Source organism: Eleutherodactylus coqui, chromosome 8 (genome assembly GCF_035609145.1).
Source record: "Eleutherodactylus coqui strain aEleCoq1 chromosome 8, aEleCoq1.hap1, whole genome shotgun sequence".
In the NCBI taxonomy this organism is placed as follows: Eukaryota; Metazoa; Chordata; class Amphibia; order Anura; family Eleutherodactylidae; genus Eleutherodactylus; species Eleutherodactylus coqui.
Genome location: NC_089844.1, coordinates 145,157,736 through 145,175,781, shown reverse-complemented (window position 1 = coordinate 145,175,781; position 18,046 = coordinate 145,157,736). Strand labels below are relative to the sequence as shown.

General features: G+C 43.8%; 1 protein-coding gene across 2 annotated transcripts in view; it reads left to right on the top strand.

Moving 5' to 3' along the window:
* Positions 1 to 3,690: 3,690 nt before the first annotated feature.
* The window catches only part of LOC136576957 (uncharacterized), a 299,361-nt gene continuing 285,005 nt past the window's right edge, over positions 3,691 to 18,046 (top strand). For both annotated transcript variants that reach the window (XM_066576623.1, XM_066576622.1), the window contains exons 1-7: positions 3,691 to 3,809; positions 6,261 to 6,365; positions 9,296 to 9,330; positions 11,525 to 12,145; positions 13,449 to 13,801; positions 13,897 to 14,000; positions 15,122 to 15,237. In XM_066576623.1, the coding sequence (XP_066432720.1) occupies positions 6,308 to 6,365; positions 9,296 to 9,330; positions 11,525 to 12,145; positions 13,449 to 13,801; positions 13,897 to 14,000; positions 15,122 to 15,237 (1,287 nt within the window). In that variant the 5' untranslated portion in view covers positions 3,691 to 3,809; positions 6,261 to 6,307. The remainder of the gene's footprint in view (positions 3,810 to 6,260; positions 6,366 to 9,295; positions 9,331 to 11,524; positions 12,146 to 13,448; positions 13,802 to 13,896; positions 14,001 to 15,121; positions 15,238 to 18,046) is intronic.

Here is an 18,046-nt window from a genome sequence, read left to right as displayed (position 1 = left end):
TCTGTCTCAGGGTGCGGGCAGACGAGCGTAGGCGTATTTACGTTCGCACGAGCGCAACGTATAATCGCCCGAGCGATCGTTTTTCACTGATCACGACCAGAGCTAGAAAGCGTATTTTCGTTTGTTCCTACTTTGCAAACGGTCTTTTCGGCGATCGAATATGCGTTGGCGCGTATTTCGGTCGCATATGTTCCGTTTTTTTTCGAATTGCCGTTTTTACGCGCCGTAAAATCGCCCATGTGAACGAATACATTCGAAACCATTGCCTCAGATGGTCACGTATATACGTTTGGTCGCAAAAACGCGCCGTTTATGCGCTCGTCTGCCCGCACCCTCAGGGCGGAAAAGAACAGCCTTGAATGGACCCCATTGACTATAATGCCGTCCGTTCAGTTTCCACTCAGCTGCTCGTCTTTTAGACCGAAGAAAAGACGGTGCATGCTGGGCTTTTTCTTCTGATATTTTGAGCCACATCTGCAGCAGAACCTCCGACCTGTGGTTCCAATGCAGATGTGAAACCACCCTAAAACTGTACCCCCTTGGTGTGATAATAGGCTGGGCTGTTAATGAGGCTTATTGAAACTGCAATTCTTACTAATTTAGTAACATAGTAACATAGTAACATAGTATGTAAGGCCGAATGAAGACATTGTCCATCTAGTCCAGCCTGTCTATCCTACTGTGTTGATCCAGAGGAAGGCAAAAAACCCCAAGGCCAGAAGCCAATTAGCCCTTTTGGGGGAAAAATTCCTTCCCGACTCCCTAATGGCAATCAGACTGTTCCCTGGATCAACCCCTAATAGTTCCTACCTGCCTGTATACCAGGATTGACCCTTAACCTAATATTTATATCCTGTAATATACTTCTTCTCCAGAAAGACATCAAGTCCCCTTTTAAACTCCTCTATCGATTTTGCCATCACCACTTCCTCTGGTAGAGAGTTCCACAGTCTAACTGCTCTTACAGTAAAGAACCCCTTTCTATGTTGGTGATGAAACCTACTTTCCTCTAATCGTAGCGGATGTCCTCTTGTTACCGTCGTGGTCCTGGGTGTAAACAGATCGCAGGAGAGATCCATGTGTTGTCCCCTCATGTACTTAAACATGGTTATTTGGTCGCCTCTTAACCTTCTTTTTTCTAGAGTAAATAGTCCCAATTTGGATAGCCTCTGTGGGTATTCCAGTCCCGTCATTCCATGTATTAGTTTAGTTGCCCTTCTTTGAACCCCTTCAAGCACTGTGACATCTTTCCTGAGCACCGGTGTCCAGAATTGTACGCAGTATTCCATGTGAGGCCTGACAAGTGCCTTATATAATGGAAGGATAATGTTCTCGTCCTTCGCCCCTATACCTCTTTTAATGCACCCCAAGACTTTATTTGCCTTTGCAGCAGCTGACTGGCATTGGTTACTCCAGTTTAGTCTATTATCCACTAATACCCCTAGATCCTTTTCCATATCACTTTTCCCCAGCGGTACCCCATTAAGTGAATATTTGTGACATCCGTTCCTCCTGCCCATGTGCATAGTCTTACATTTTTCAACATTGAACTTCATTTGCCATTTTTCTGCCCAAGCCCCCATCTTATCCAGGTCCGTTTGTAGCCGCACATTGTCCTCCGTTGCATTAATTATATTGTATAATTTTGTGTCATCTGCAAATATTGATATTTTGCTGTGCAGCCCCTCTATCAGGTCATTAATAAATATGTTGAACAGAGTGGGGCCTAATACTGAACCCTGTGGCACCCCGCTAGCGACTGTGGTCCAATCAGAGTACGAACCATTTATTACCACCCTCTGCTTTCTATCGTTGAGCCAATTTTTTACCCACTTACACACGTTTTCGCCCAGTCCGAGCTGCCTCATTTTGTATATTAGCCTATTATGTGGCACGGTGTCAAAGGCTTTAGAGAAGTCCAGATATACAAGATCAATAGATTCTCCCTGGTCCAGCTTAGAGCTTACTTCATCGTAGAAACTGATCAGATTTGTCTGACATGAGCGACCCTTCATGAATCCATGCTGGTGAGGAGTTATTCCCTTAATCTCCTTGAGGTACTCATCGATGGCGTCTCTCAGAATCCCCTCGAAAATTTTTCCCGTTACTGAAGTGAGACTTACTGGCCTGTAGTTACCAGGCTCACTTTTGCTCCCTTTTTTGTAAATTGGAACCACGTTGGCAATGCGCCAGTCCAATGGTACTACTCCGGTCTTGATAGTGTCTAGAAATATTAGGTATAGCGGCCTAGCTATCTCGTCACTTAGTTCCTTTAGTATCCTTGGGTGTAATCCATCTGGGCCCGGTGATTTATCAATTTTAGTTTTCTTTAGACGCTTCCGCACCTCCTCCTGCGTTAGGTATGAGATATTTTGTGAGGGGTTCGTTTTATTCCCCTGCATCTCGTGTGGCATTTCCTTTTCTTTGGTGAACACACTTGAGAAGAAGCTGTTAAGTAGATTTGCTTTCCCTTCGTCATCATCAATGATTTCTCCTGCATTGTTTTTTAAAGGGCCAGCGCTCTCCCTGCAAATCCTTTTGCTGTTTATGTAGTTGAAAAATAGCTTCGGGTTGTTTCTGCTCTCTTTTGCGATCCGTCTTTCTGCATCCTCCTTGGCAGTTTTGATCGTATCTTTGCATATTTTGTTTTTTTCCCTGTATGATTTTAGCGCTTCTTCGCTGCCTTCTTGCTTTAGTAGTTTGAACGCTTTCTTCTTTTCGTTTATTGCCCCTCGTACAGTCTTGTCGAGCCACATTGGTTTCCTTTTAGTTGAGTTTCTTTTATTTTTAAAGGGAATGAACTGCTCACATGAGGCGATTAGGATCCTTTTGAACTTTTCCCATTTTTCCTCCGTACTGATATTTTTGAGGATGTTGTCCCAATTAATGTTACCGATAGTAGTTCTAAGCTCATCAAATTTTGCTTTACTAAAATTTAGTTTCTTTGTCTCTCCCTGATAAGGCTTCCTATTGATTGACAGTTGGAAGTTGATTATATTGTGGTCGCTGTTCCCCAAGTGATAACAATGTTTCATTGTGTGATATTTGTACGTAAAATATTTCTATCCAAATGACAACACAGGCGCCTGGAAATTCACCCTCTCTATCCGCCATATTTAGTCCTCATGTGTGCGGCTGTATTATGATCTGTATGTACTGAAATGTAATGACCATTTACTTCTATGGGAGTTACGTAAATTGCGTAGGATAGCCTGCTCAACTGTTTCCGTAACTTTCAATTATCCTCGGCCACAGCTTACAGATTGAGGTTAGAGAGGTCAGAACTAGAGATAGATTGGGCCCCAGAGGGACATCTATCACATGTTTATCCTCTGTCCAGATGTGAAGATGCCTTTAATAATAATGGATATGAATGAATTAAGAAATGGATATTAATAATCTTAATAAAACACAAATTTTAAGTATACAGTATATTTTACACATGGTTCAAAATATTAGAGCAAACAATATAACTAAAAATTGTTTCCTTTTGTTCAAAATGTGATGCTCCACTTTCATCAAGTGACCTTTCATTTTAACCCCCCAGGTACTGGGTAGGGATAGAGAAATGTACCTTAGGCCACAGAATGTCTTCTGATGTGTCTTATGGACACATGCATGGAATGCAGTGACACATAGAACAGCCTCTATATGGGTTGGGTACTTTGACTGCTGTCCAAATAGCTGGCAGCATAACTCACCTGTAAATCTGAGACCTATGACAGCCTATAAGTACTGCTTACCTCCAAGCCTTTCACCAGTGACCAACTTATGGTTCCAAGAACAGGTGCATAGAAGTAACACCAACTGTAAGTGATCTGGAATTGATTGTTTGCTTTCATGTATTTGCACCTCTGCCTAAATACATAGTGAGATGGATCCTATAAGAGACAGATGTGTTTGGATATCATCAGGCAATTGTATTTACAGCTGAAATCTAAAAAGGATAGATTGGAAATTTGTAATGAATACATTTAAATTGTGATAATATTTAAAGAATAATCCATTTGCTGCTCTCTGCAATTAGATAATGAAACATTATTTTGTCATTTCTATTAATAGGCCTTGTATGCAAAGTGATGCTTTATTGTAATCATAAGATGTATTCATTGGAGAAGCTTTAAATGTAATTAATGTGATATATTTTGAGATATAGAGCCTGCGCAGTAGAGGATCTTAGTCTTACAGTATCTTAATAAGACATGATGGTATTTTTGAAAGAGGTCATTAACAGTATTACTTTTCATATTTTGTGGTCACCATCATGGATCAGTTTATCACCTGTATCCAAATTCTTACTAGGAATTACCATAGGCCCAGTCTGAAACCTGAAAGTTCAAACCAAGAGTGGCAACTACTGCCCAGAATATTTTTTTTAAGGTCTCCTAATTTTCATATAAATATTATATTTGCTGAGGTTTATAGTTAACAGCCTTGGAAACTTCTGCCCCTTCCTTAAAGGAGTTGTCTGAGATATATCTCTCTATATGTAGCTGTACTCTCTATCTATCAATAGAGCATAGATAGATAGATAGATAGATATTTTTTTACAAAAAAAGTAACAGATTGCATATTCATGTCTGCCAAGTTCTCACAGCTCTAACACTGCGGCTCCGATCTCCCTTGTAGTGCTGTGTTTGCAGGATGTAACAGGCTTCTGCAGGCAATCACAGGGCTCACCGATTGGCTCTGTGATTGGCTACAGCAGCCTGTGACGTCCCATACACAGAGTGCTTGCAGATTGTAAAAGTAGTGGAGATCCGTGCTATGGCACTGGAGCAGCAGGGACCCAGGAGAGGTGAGTATACAATCCTTTGATATTTTTGGACATGGGTTGTCAATTTAAAAAAAAACATATATATATGTGACAACCCCTTTAAGATTGAAAAAAAGCTTTTATGAATTTATACATAATGCTCTAAAGCAATTGCTATATGGAAATAATCCATTGGGATTAGGAGAATTGACGCTGGTTGGTTCCTTAAAGGTCTCATGTTACTAATAGTCATTAGATAGTAATTAGTAATTAGAGATGAGCGAAAATACTTGTTTACGGTGTTTTTGCACTCGAGCACCGCTTTTTCCGAGTAACTGACTACTCGGACGAAAAGATTCGGGGGGCGCCGGGGGGGGGGGGGGGGGGTTGTGGCGTGGTGGAGCGGGGGTAGCAGTGGGGAACAGGGGGGAGCTCCCTCTCTCCCCCCACTCCCCTCTGCAACCCCCCGCTCAACCCCGGCGCCCCCGAATCTTTTCGCCCGAGTAGTCAGTTACTCGGAAAAAGCGGTGCTCGAGTGCAAAAATGCCCGAAAACAGTATGTTTGCTCATCTCTAGTTGTAATCTTACATTTTTCTAAATTTCTTTTTCACTTATTAAAATAATGGCAAAAACATCCACTTTAAAAATGTAGCAATTTTTTTTCTTTTCAGATGCCATCTTTGAAAGGCGAAAGTGTAAATGTATTTGTTGGGTTTACTGTAGTTCCTGGGTTAGATTCGCTTTACATGATAATTTCTGCATATCTTTCCCAGAGTCAGGCTTCTTTCACACGAGCGCATAACGGCCGCCCGATAGACGCTACATTGGGGGTGAAAAAACTGGTGAACAGGCGCACAAATCAAACGTTTGTGCGCTCGTTCATATGGCCTGGTGAGGCCAGCGCAAATGCACCAACCTCACCAGGCCATCGGCCTTTACCCTCGCTCCCCATCGCAGGCTTACCTATTTTCCTCCCAGCTCCGTCTGTGCAATGGGAGTGGCGGGGGCGGAGCTTTGTGCTGGTCAGTTCCGCCTCCTCCCATTGATGGCTATAAACAAGGGGCGGGGACAAGGTAGGCACTTAGCTCCGCCCATGCCCTTATCCATGGCCATCAATGGGAGGAGGCGGGGTGGATTGGCATTTAGCTCCGCCCCCACCCCGCTCCCTACCATTGCAGAGACCGAGAGAGGAGGAGAGGTAAGCCTGCACGGGGAAGGGGAGGAGAACAGAGGGATGTAGTTAAGCAGCCATGCTGCTAAACTCCCTCCCACCTACAGCCGCTGCCATGGGCTTCCAGAACTATGTTTTGGGCTTGACGTAAAAACGCACGGCGCTATATTGGCCGTCCGGGAGTTTTTACGTCTCGCAAATGCGCCCATGTGATCTGATGCATTGGAATCCAATGCATCAGATCACAGCGCATATCGGCCGGCGCTCATGTGATAGAAGCCTCATTGTGTTAATTATAAAGATTAATGGATTATGATTATATTTAATCTACAGGAGGAAGGGAACCAGAGCTGTCACCGGACAGTCAGTTGTCTGGAATCATGGGGAGGAAAGGGGTGATATTCATCTGGGCATTAATAGCAGCCCTCCTGCTTTCGGGTAAGTATTCACAATTTTTTGTTAGAAAAAATATATTTGGTCTTTGGGAATTTTAAATGGAGAATACCATAGATAACGTGTTAGAGAAAGTGAAAAAAGTGTTAGAGACACAGCAGATATCAAGTTGTTAGTCCGGTTCTGCTCAGATGCGTCCCGACATATCCTCTGTTATTGATTCCACTTTGATTTTAGGTCATCTAGTGTCACCAACGGTGCCCACATCGAACATCTGTAAGGTGCATTAACCCTTTGCAATCCAATTTTGGATTCAGGGTTTCCTAGCGGCTTTCCTCTTTCTGCCATTATACAATAGCACCACCTGCTGGCTAGAGCCAGTACTGTGGTATTGGACATGCTGGAGAGGCCCCCGACAACAGAGCGGCCTTTAATATACAGTAAGAATACCCTGCCGGATGTCTTCCGACGTCGGAGCTGTACAGACTTCAATCAGAATGTCTTTAGACATCAGACAGTGGATTGGAAAGGGTTAAACACTTGAAGATTTATTTTATCTTGTCATGTCATTCTGACTATTGTATGTTAATTCACGTATGAAAAATTTGACTTTACTTTTACCACTCTATTTGAATAATTATAAGACATAGAGTGTATATTGGCTCTTTAACCTGTTGATGACGCGCCCCCCTTTTTTTTGCATTTCTGTTTTTTCCTCACCCCTCCAAAAAAATCATAAGTCCTTTACTTATCCATCGACGTCGCTGTCTGAGGGCTTGTTTTTTGCGGGACGAGTTGTAGTTTTCAAAGATGCTATTTAATGAACCATATAATGTACAAAAAATTGTAAGTGGAGTAAAAAAAAAAACCTGACATTCCACCATTAGAGATGAGCGAGCGTACTCGGCCACGCCCCTTTTTTGCCCGAGTACCGCGATTTTCGAGTACTTCCGTACTCGGGCGAAAAGATTCGGGGGGAGCCGTGGGTGAGTGGGGGGTTGCAGCGGGGAGTGGGGGGGGAGAGGGGGGAGAGAGAGGGCTCCCCCCTGTTCCCCGCTGATACCCCCGCGCCGCCACGCCTCCCCCTGCCCCCCTGGCGCCCCCCGAATCTTTTCACCCGAGTACTGAAGTACTCAAAAATCGCGGTGCTCGATCGAGTAATTACTCGAAACGATTACATTCACTCATCTCTATCCACCATCTTTCAGTGCGTCTTGTTTATATGGTACACAAACTGCAACAAAAACGACATGATGACTTTATTCTATGGGTGGGTACGATTTACTGTACTACTCTTTTTTTCGGACATTTAATTTTTTTACGTTTTTTCTCCCGCCATCTTGTGTGCGCAATAACTTTTTAACTTTTCTGTTGACATACTTGTGCGAGGGCTCAATTTTTGTGGGATACCCTGTAGTTTACGTTAGTATCAATTCAGAATACATACGACTTTTTGATTGCTTTTTATTGCGTTTTTTCTGGGAGACAGGGTGACTGAAAATGCATTTCTGGTGTTCTTAATTTTTTTTTGGACAACGTTAATAATGCGTAAATAATGCACTACTTTGATAGTTTGGACTTTTACGGACCCGGCGATACCAAATATGTGTTTTTCTTTCAGGATTTAGATTTTTTTTAATTATAGATCTGGCAAAAGGGGGGTGATTTAAACTTTTATTACTTTTTTTTTTTTTACAATTTATAAAACTTTATTGATCTCACTTTCACTTTTCTTTTCAGCCCCCCTGGGGGACTACAACATGCGATGATTTGATCGCTCCTGCAGTATGATGCAATGCTATAGCTACCCCGACGCTCAAGGATGTAAATGTACGTCCTGGAGCAGGAAGGGGTTAAATAAGAGTAAAAACCATAAGTACAAGTGCATAAATGTAAGGGCTTATTCAAATGAGCGTATATCGGTCGGGTTTTCACACCAGACCGATATACGCTGCCCTTCTCTGCAAGGAGAGGAGGCAGGTCGGGCCAGAAGCTAGTACATTGAGCTCCCTACGTCACTGTTTGCAATGAGAGGGACGGGGCGGAACTTAACTCCGCCCCTGTCCCGCCCTCTCATTTCAAACAGTGGCGAAGGGCGAAGAGGGGGAGGGAGCTGAATGCACTAGCACCCGCCCTCACAGACTAATATATGCTCATCTGATTAAGGGCTAAAGGGAATATATATAAGGTGTATGCATAAGGTGGTACAGTAAGGCTGCCTGTCCACGGCCGTGATGGAAGAACGTTAGCAATGTTACACCGCGGGGGAGGAGTGGGGAGCGCTAACAGGTTTCCGCGATGAGCCTAACAGATAGCCTCACTACGGAAAATCGCAGCATACCGCGATTTCAATTCCACGAGCGGAGAATCGCTATAATTCTTCGCTTGTGGATATCGGGCTGCGCTTTCCATAGTTAGCCCATGGAAAGCGTGTCATGCAAGGTGTGCGGGCAATTTATCTCACAATGAAAACTTGCCCGTGGACAGGCAGCCTTAGGGCTTTTTCAGACGACCGTATATCAGCTGGGTTTTCACGCCGAGCCGATATACGATGTCCTTGTCTGCAGGGGGAGGAGTATGGAAGAGCCAGGAGCAGGAACTGAGCTCCCGCCCCCTCTCCACCCCTTGCCACTATTTGCAGTAGGAGGGGTCAAGACGGGGGCGGAGCTAAGCAACCACGCTTAGCTCCTCCCCTCCCATTGGAAATAGTGGCGAGGGGCGGGGAAGGGGCAGGAGCTCAGTTCCTGCTCCTGGCTCTTCCATACTCCGCCCCCTGCAGACAAGGACACCGTATATCGGCTCGACGTGAAAACGCAGCCGATATACGGTCGTCTGAATAAGTCCTTAGAATGATTTCAAATGAAAGCTTTTTAGACAATATGTAAAATGCTCGTAGTAAATTATGCTACTGCATAGAGAGAGGTAAAACAAATTAAACAATGAAAATGTAATATCTTTGTTTCCATCATATTTAGAACATGGGGCAAAAGGACAAACCACAACCGAACCTGTAAGTATCAAATATAATCCTGTTTTCTAGAAAGGCTTATTGATTCACTGACTTGTGATTCTCATCCTCCTGTCCATATGTGCTTAATGAATAGACAAAAATATAGTAAATGTTACAATTTAAACATATTATGAAATCAAAGTTGGAAAAAGTCAACAAAAACATACTGTAAAGACATGAGGGACACCATTCCTTAAGGAGGTTGTCTGTGATAAGAAAGTTATGGCTGATTTCTTCCAAAAACCAGTACCACACCTACCTACAGGTTGTGTCTGGTATTGCAGCTCAGTTCCATTAAAATGAATCAGACAGATGGGGTGCTGGTTTTGGTTTCAAGCAACCATGAAATTCCAATGACAACACTGAAAACCCTGAAATGATTAATTAAGGGTTGCACAAGATTAGACAAATATGGCTGCTGTCTTCCAAAAACAGCACCACATTGTCCACAGGTAGTGGGGTATTACACTCAATTCACTTTTAAATAGACATTTGGAGAGTGATAAAAAAAACAAATATTAATTAGGAAAGGTAAAAAAACTAAAATATAAAGAAGAAAATGGAAAATATTTTTTTAAATTGCAGTAAAATAAAGATATTTAAGTGTTTTTATCCCCAAATGACACTGTAAGTGGCCACAGAGCTCATATCAGGATGTTTTGGTAAAAAGAATTAATTGAAAAAATGGAACTCATTTCACCTTAGAGGAAGAAAGCAAATCTGGAAGAGTTTACCCCACCCTCTATATAAATACTGCACAGTCTTCAGATGCTTTCAATGTCTTCACATGATTGCTAGGGAAAGTTCTTAATTAACAAGCAATGGAGGAATAAACATTGTACTAACTTCCCTTGGTTCACCGCATTGCATGTTGGGGTGTACTAAACTAGCGACAGTTATTAAAGGCAATGACACATTTTTATGAAAATCTTTTCTGTAAATTATAATTGAGAACACAATACGCACTGTAGACTTGTGTAATAAAGCTGTAGTATATGCTAATCCTGACCAGTATAATGGACAAACCGTACTTTAACATAAGATTTAAAAAGGACATTTTTTTTCACCGCTTGATTGCCAATAGTGGTACCTCTGCTCTCCTCCCCACTCGCTCTTTGCAATGGGAGGGGGCGGGACAGGGGTGGAGCTAAGTGCTGCCCTGTCCCGCTTCCTCCCATTGCTGGTTATGGACTAGGGGTGGGGAGGGGGCAAGAACATAGCCCCGTCCCTTGTCTGCAGCCAGCGATGGGAGGAGGCGGGATGGGGTGACACTTAGCTCCACCCCATACCATTCCCTCACACTGCAAAAAGCAAGCGGAGAGAAGAGCAGAGGGAGGGAGTTTAGCAGCCACGCTGTTACACTCCCTCCGGCCGCTTTCATGGGCTCCCATAGGAGCCCATGCAGCCGCTGACGTATTCTTGGTCCTGACATAAAAATGACCAGTGCTATATTGGCTGGCCAGGCGTTTTTACGTCACGGGAATACGGCCATGTGATCTGATGCACCGGCTGCCCAATATAGCGCTGTCCATTTTTATGTTGGGCCCAAAAGATAGTCCTGGGACTATCTTTTGGACCGGAATACGTCTGCCAATGCATGGGCTCCTATGAGAGCCCATGACAGCATCCGTAGGTGGGAGGGAGTTCCCCGCTTGCTCTTTGCAATTGGAGGAGGCGGGATGGGGGGTCTCACCCCTAGTTGGCTAGCTATGGGCAAGTGGTGGGACAGGCCGTAGAGCTATGTTCCCTCCCCTTCCAGCTCCTTGTACAAAGTCAGCAATGGGCAGCGCTTAGCTCCGCTCCCATCCCGCCACCTCCCATTGCAAAAAACAAATAGGGAGGAGAGCAGAGGTGAGCTTGCGATGGGCGGTAGGGGAAAGACGTGACAGCAAAGTGGCCTCGGCGTATATGCACTCGGGCCCATGCTGTGTAAATGAGCGCACAAACGTTGTATTTCTGCACACGTTCACGAGCTTTAACGTCACAGGTTGTAGCGTATATCGGCCGACCGTGAAAATGGCGACCGATATACTCTTGTGGGAAAGAAGCCTCATACTACTATTGCTACTACTAGTAATAATGAAATTAAATGTATAATTAATAATATTATTAAATGCAATTAATAATAAAATATATAAAGAAGCTGCCTCTTTGTCATTGCTCATTTCTTTTTATTTCATCTTTTACAACTGAGGCACCTCAGACGACACCTCAGACAACACCTCAGGTACTTCAAACAACACTTCAGGCAGCTACGACAACAACCGAGGCAGCTACGACAACAACCGGGGCAGCTACGACAACAACCGGGGCACCTACGACAACAACTGGGGCACCTACGACAACAATTGGGGCACCTACGACAACAACTGGGGCACCTACGACAACAACTGGGGCACCTCAGACAACAACTGAGGCACCTCAGACAACAACTGGGGCACCTCAGACAACAACTGGGGCACCTCAGGCAACAACTGGGGCACCTCAGACAACAACTGGGGCACCTACGACAACAACTGGGGCACCTCAGACAACAACTGGGGCACCTCAGACAACAACTGGGGCACTTCAGACAACAACTGGGGCACCTACGACAACAACTGAGGCACCTACGACAACAACTGGGGCACCTCAGACAACAACTGGGGCACCTCAGACAACAACTGGGGCACCTCAGACAACAGTTGAGGCAGCTACGGCAACAACTGGGGCACCTACGACAACAGCTGAGGCAGCTACGGCAACACTTGTAGCAACTGCAGCTTTAGTATTTGCATCAACAACAGAAGTAAAAGTTACATCAAGTAATAATGTTGTAAGGAAGTTCATTTATTTATATCTAATTTGTCAATAACATTTAGGGCCATACAAAATCGGACATTGTCTAAGCTTTATTCATATACATCTCTAAGAATGTTAGATCATTTAAATGGGAGATACGTAGACAGATATGAGATCGACAGTCAGCCTTCCTGTTCACGGCCATTGCGGAATATCGCTAGCGGTATTCTGCAGCGGAGGAGGGGGGAGAGCGGTCAGTGCTCTGCGGTGAGCCTATCTGACAGATTTGAATCCGGCAAGCAGAGAATCGCTGTGATTCTTCGCTTGTGGACAGGGGGAAAGCATGCACTGCGTTATCCGCCATTATCGTGGTGGATAACGCAATGCAAAAACGCCCGTGGACAGGTAGCCATAAATAGATAGATATGAGAGAGATAAATAGATAGATAGATATGAGATAGATAGATATGAGATAGCTAGATAGATAGATATGGGATAGATAGATAAATAGATATGAGATAGATAGATAGATAGATAGATAGATAGATAGATAGATAGATAGATAGATAGATAGATAGATAGATAGATAGATATGAGATAGATAGATAGATAGATAGATAGATAGATAGATAGATAGATACATAGATATGAGATAGATAGATACATAGATATGAGATAGATAGATAGATAGATATGAGATAGATAGATAGATAGATAGATAGATAGATAGATAGATAGATAGATATGGGATAGATAGATATGAGATAGATAGATAAATAGATAGATATGGGATAGATAGCTATGAGATAGATAGATAGATATGAGATAGATAGATAGATATGAGATAGATAGATAGATAGATAGATAGATAGATAGATAGATAGATAGATGGATAGATAGATATGGGATAGATAGATATGAGATAGATAGATAAATAAATAGATATGGGATAGATAGATATGAGATAGATAGGAGATAGATAGATAGATAGATATGAGATAGATAGGAGATAGATAGATAGATAGATAGATAGATAGATAGATAGATAGATAGATAGATAGATTCCACTCTCTCCTGGGACATACATTACATAATCTGAGTCATGTTCCCATTTGTGCGTGATATCTGGGCCATGTCACTCATAATGCTGTGCATTTTATTATAAGATATGACAGATGGATTTTATGAATACATAATTAATTGCATATAATTAACATTGAATCTTCTCTATTTGAAAGTATTTGCTTCACTCACAATAACTCTTATCAGCTTGTGAACTCCCTTTCAGTTGCCTATAGATAGTAACATAACATATGATTGGTTTGTTCACTTCACAGGGGTCTGAACTAGCAAACATGAATAGCGAACAACTCAGCGATTATATTAAAAACACCAATGCCTTACAGAGCCCTGTTACAGCTGGTCCTGTTATACAAGCAATGCAGGATAAAACAATTCAATTCATCTACCCTGTCCTAAATAACATGGAAGGGCTGTCCGACTGTCCTAAAGAAGTCTTGACCTCCCTATTGCTCCTTATACTGGGGAAGATCCAGTCTCCCACTGATCCTCTTTGTTCAGTAAGATATAGGGGAGTTTTCGAAGGGAAGCTCAAGGTCCTCCTTAAAGGCATGACTTCTGAGACCCTCAACATGATTGCCCCCAAGGATTGCACAGATTACCAGGACATGTAAGTAAAAATGAGATCTACAGTTTCCTTTTTTTGACCCTATTCGGTGCACAATATTGTAACCTGGATCTTGGCTGTATTCTGTTTTCCTACAGTTGCCAATATATGGGTGAGTCCAACTCAGACTACCTAGAAGATCTAAAGATGCAAATCGCTGAATGGAAAACCAAGTACTTGACTGCACAAAAAGCTGAGTCAGGTACGGATAACATTTTCTGTATATAATCAGGTCACATTAGGTTTGTACAAGTCATCCTGTTCAGGAGCCTCACCTATTAGCCAAAGCAGAGAATACTTTTCAAAAACTGTATCTTTATCTGCTGGACCCTACATGTCCCTGCATGGACCCTACATGTCCCTGCATTATACGGACAGCCATTGATTTCAATAGGCACTACATAATGTTCAATGATCCCAATGCCGAAGGAAAATTGAACACTTCCTTCCTGCATGCAGGTTATATCTGGCTAATGAAGGTCCCACCAGAGGGACGCCCTGTTATCAGCTTATCATTGGACAACTCTTCTAAAGGCACAATTACCCTGGACCATTATAGCTAAAACTTCGCTCATCAACGATCGTTTTAGTGATAATCGGTGCGTGTAAATGGGCACCTGCATTTCGGGCTCTTTTCGCTGATCAATAAAATCAAGTGAACTTGATTTTAGTGATCAGTTTTATCAGTCGTTCTCCACGGGGGGGGGGGGACTGCTGATAGCATTGTTTCTCCCGTGGAGAACAAAGGATCTGAGCCCAGCTATTAGCCTGAGCTCAGGGAAGTCTTCATTTACATACATAATTGGCATTTAAGTAGCTTGGAAACTACTTAAATGCCAATTATTTTTTATGCAAAATAATCGCTCAAAGCTGTCGCTCAAACTGTCCTTTGAGCGATCTTTGAGCAATTATCTGCTCGTGTAAATGGGCCTTAACAAAAAAGGGATTGTACAAAGTGGATCCACTTCCTTCACAACATCTCAAGAGGATCCCTTCCCATGTTATGCTGCATACTGAGCACCGTTTATTTCATTTCAGCTCAGTGCTATAGTTGTAGTAGAGGTTGCTGGCTCCTCTCCCCCTTGTTGGGGTGTGATGAAGAATAAAAGGTCTTGTGCAGGTTCTAGCTTTGACAGATGGGTTTAGTGCTAAGCTAAGCTCAGCTCACTCTATAGCAATAGAGGCGACTATCTGTATGGAGGACAAAAAAGAAGAAGTTTGAGGCTGAACATTGTTTTATTTTTCATATAGGACTTGATGAAATTAAGTCTAGTACTTATAATATGCTTCTAATAGATGATAATTGACTTCCTATTTCTACAGGATCTGCTTGCGCATATGGTCTTTCGGGTGAAATGTGGCTGGAGAAGTGCTTTGGAGAGTCTTCAACGTTCATACCTTATATTACTATCGTCACTTTGTATCCCGGCATTGACCTAGTAAGTTATTTTTTTTTGCCATATTCAGTCAAACGTTTTTCAGAAAAATACAATGGATCATTTCTTATTGTCACCCCAACCTCCTTTATGGTGTATTGCCATAAAATACTGTAACTAGACCATATCACACAGTGTCTAATTACAAGCATCATACAGTATGGTGCCCAAGTAAATAAAATAACACAGCAATATTCAGGGTACAACGGAATAAATTCCAGGCCCCATTGCCCACTTTCAGAGCCATTTAGCGGCCAAAACGATAGAGAACCCCCACAAATGACCCCATTTTGAAAACTAGACCCCTTAACAATTTCATCTAGGGGTGTACTGCGTATTTTGATCCCACAGTATTTGAATAAATCTAAGCAAAGCAGAAGGGAAAAATTACGATTTTCATTTTTTTTGCAATTTTGTCAATTTAAAAACTGTTTTTTTTGTACAGTGTACATAGGAATGAAGACATTCACCCCAAAATGGATACCCCAGTTTGTCCCGTGTTCAGAAACATACCCATTGTGGCCCTAATCTACTTACAGGACACATGGATAGGCCCATAATGGAGGGAATGCCTGCTGGATTTCAGGGTACAACTGAATAAATTCCAGGCCCCATTGCCCACTTATACGGAAAAAAAAATTGACTTCCTAAAAATACCCCACCCCCCGTTATCCCCATTTTTTGGCATTCCCTAAATATTAGATAAAAGTAATAATATAAACTGCGTTTTATGTCCAAAGACAGGGGTAATTACGGAGGCTGGTTGGGATGGGCACATGGGGCAAGAAAACCGGGTATCCCCCCTCCTCTCTCGCTTGGGGGTATTTTGTGACCTCAGCGGTGGGGATGGGGTGTAAAAAGGGGTGCTGTGAGGCTTTTTAATCTTGCTGCGGTGCAGCGGTCTCACACAGAAGGCACTCAACAAGCTGCTCCTGGAACTGCATGAAGGCGAGCGTTCCCGGGGCTTCTTGTAAATTACGGATTACAGGTAGCGATCTAAATAACGCCAGGCTCTCACGGCCGTATGCAGAATCCGCTTACGGAGGCCCGCAGCGAATTCCAGCTGTGAGCCCGGCTGTGTCCCTGCGTACGGCCGCATAATGTACTGCGCATAACTGCCTACTCAAACAGACGATCATGCGCAGTACACCGTTTTTTGTTTATATTTCCCGCGCCGTCGCTTAGAGATGACCCGGGTACCTGCAGCCCGTACACAATGTGTTTGCATATGGGCTGCGAGTATATTCGCGGTCATAGAGCACAATGGGCTCTAGGTCGCGGATATCCGCGGTAAAATATAGCATGCCGTGTTCTGTTTCTGCGAGTGGATTATGTAATTCCGACCCGCTAATTAGGGGGAATTGTGTAATCCAATGCATGCGATTGATCTGTGGATTACCGCTGATCAAGCGCATGCAGAACCCATAATTCCTCTCTAGTCATACGTGACCGGCCTAATGTTATATGGCTAATTTATCACGTGACCGGGGACCGCTCAACGAGGCCTCTGGTCACTGCTCCAAGCACTCAGCGACCGTTGGTCACTGAGAGCAAGGAGATTTAAAATTTCCTGGGCTTCCCGGCTCCTGCGAATGTGTCTGGCATTTTGCCGGCGGGCGCATGCGCAGCAGCCGGAAGGGTCCATGGAGGATAATCGCATCTGGATTCAAATGCGGAAGCGTCTGAGAAGATGTTGCATCTCCCCTCACCGATTGCATTGGTGAGGGGAGATGAAACTGCCACTTTTTTTAAGAACTTTTACATGATCGGACATTATATGCATTGGATAACGGCGATCACGTGACCAGTAACCGCATACTGCGGCTCCCTGTGACATCTCCAGGCTCTTGGCTACCTTTGGTAGCCAGCTGCAGGGAGATTTTAAATTTCTTGGGCAATCTTTCACTTTTGCGCATGCGTCCGCCATCATGCTGACGGGCGCATGCGCAGAAGCTGGGGTAAGGTCCACGGATCAACATCCCACCAGGGAACAAATCCGAGACCTTGGGTACGTAATTTCATCCCCCCTTACAGATACGATCCGTAAGGGGAGATGAAACTTTATCTTTTGAAACTTTTTTTTAACTTTTTAGTTTTTTGTTTTTTTTTTACTTTTTAACCTTATATGATCACCGTTATCCGATGGATAACGGTGATCATATGACTGGAAACCGCATACAGCAGTCCCCAGTCATATCTCCCTGCACTCGGCTATCTGTGACAGCCGGGTGCAGGGAGATTTTGAATTTGCCGGGCTCGCTGGCCTTCTACGCATACGTGCCACATCGGCGCATGCGCAGAAGCCAGCGGAGGGTCCCGACACCGGCCGGAGGACATGGAGGAAAGAGGGTGAGTATTTTCACCTCCCCTCATGGATCCGATCCATGAGGGAAGGTGAAGCTTTTCTTTCTTTTACTTTTTTCTTCACTTTTCCGCGATGGCCATTATCCATTGGATAACGGTGATCGCGGTACCGGGGACCGCTCACCGTGGTCCCCACTGACGTCTCCTGCCTGCCGGCTACCTACAGGAGCCGGGAGCCAGGAGATTCTAAATTTCCCGGACCGCTGACGTAATGCCGCCTGGCGCGCATGCGCAGAACGCCGGCTTCGGGGCCCAGAGGACCAGGTGAGCGGGGAGCAGTGCGGCTGACCCGGGTGAGTAATTTCAACTGCCCTGATGGATCCGATCCATCAGGGCAGCTGAATCTTTAACTTTTTTTGCACTTTTTAAAACTTTTATGCGATCGGCGCTATTGGATAGCGCCAATCGCATTGCCGGGGGGGGGGTGTCCCCGCAGCCCGTGATGACA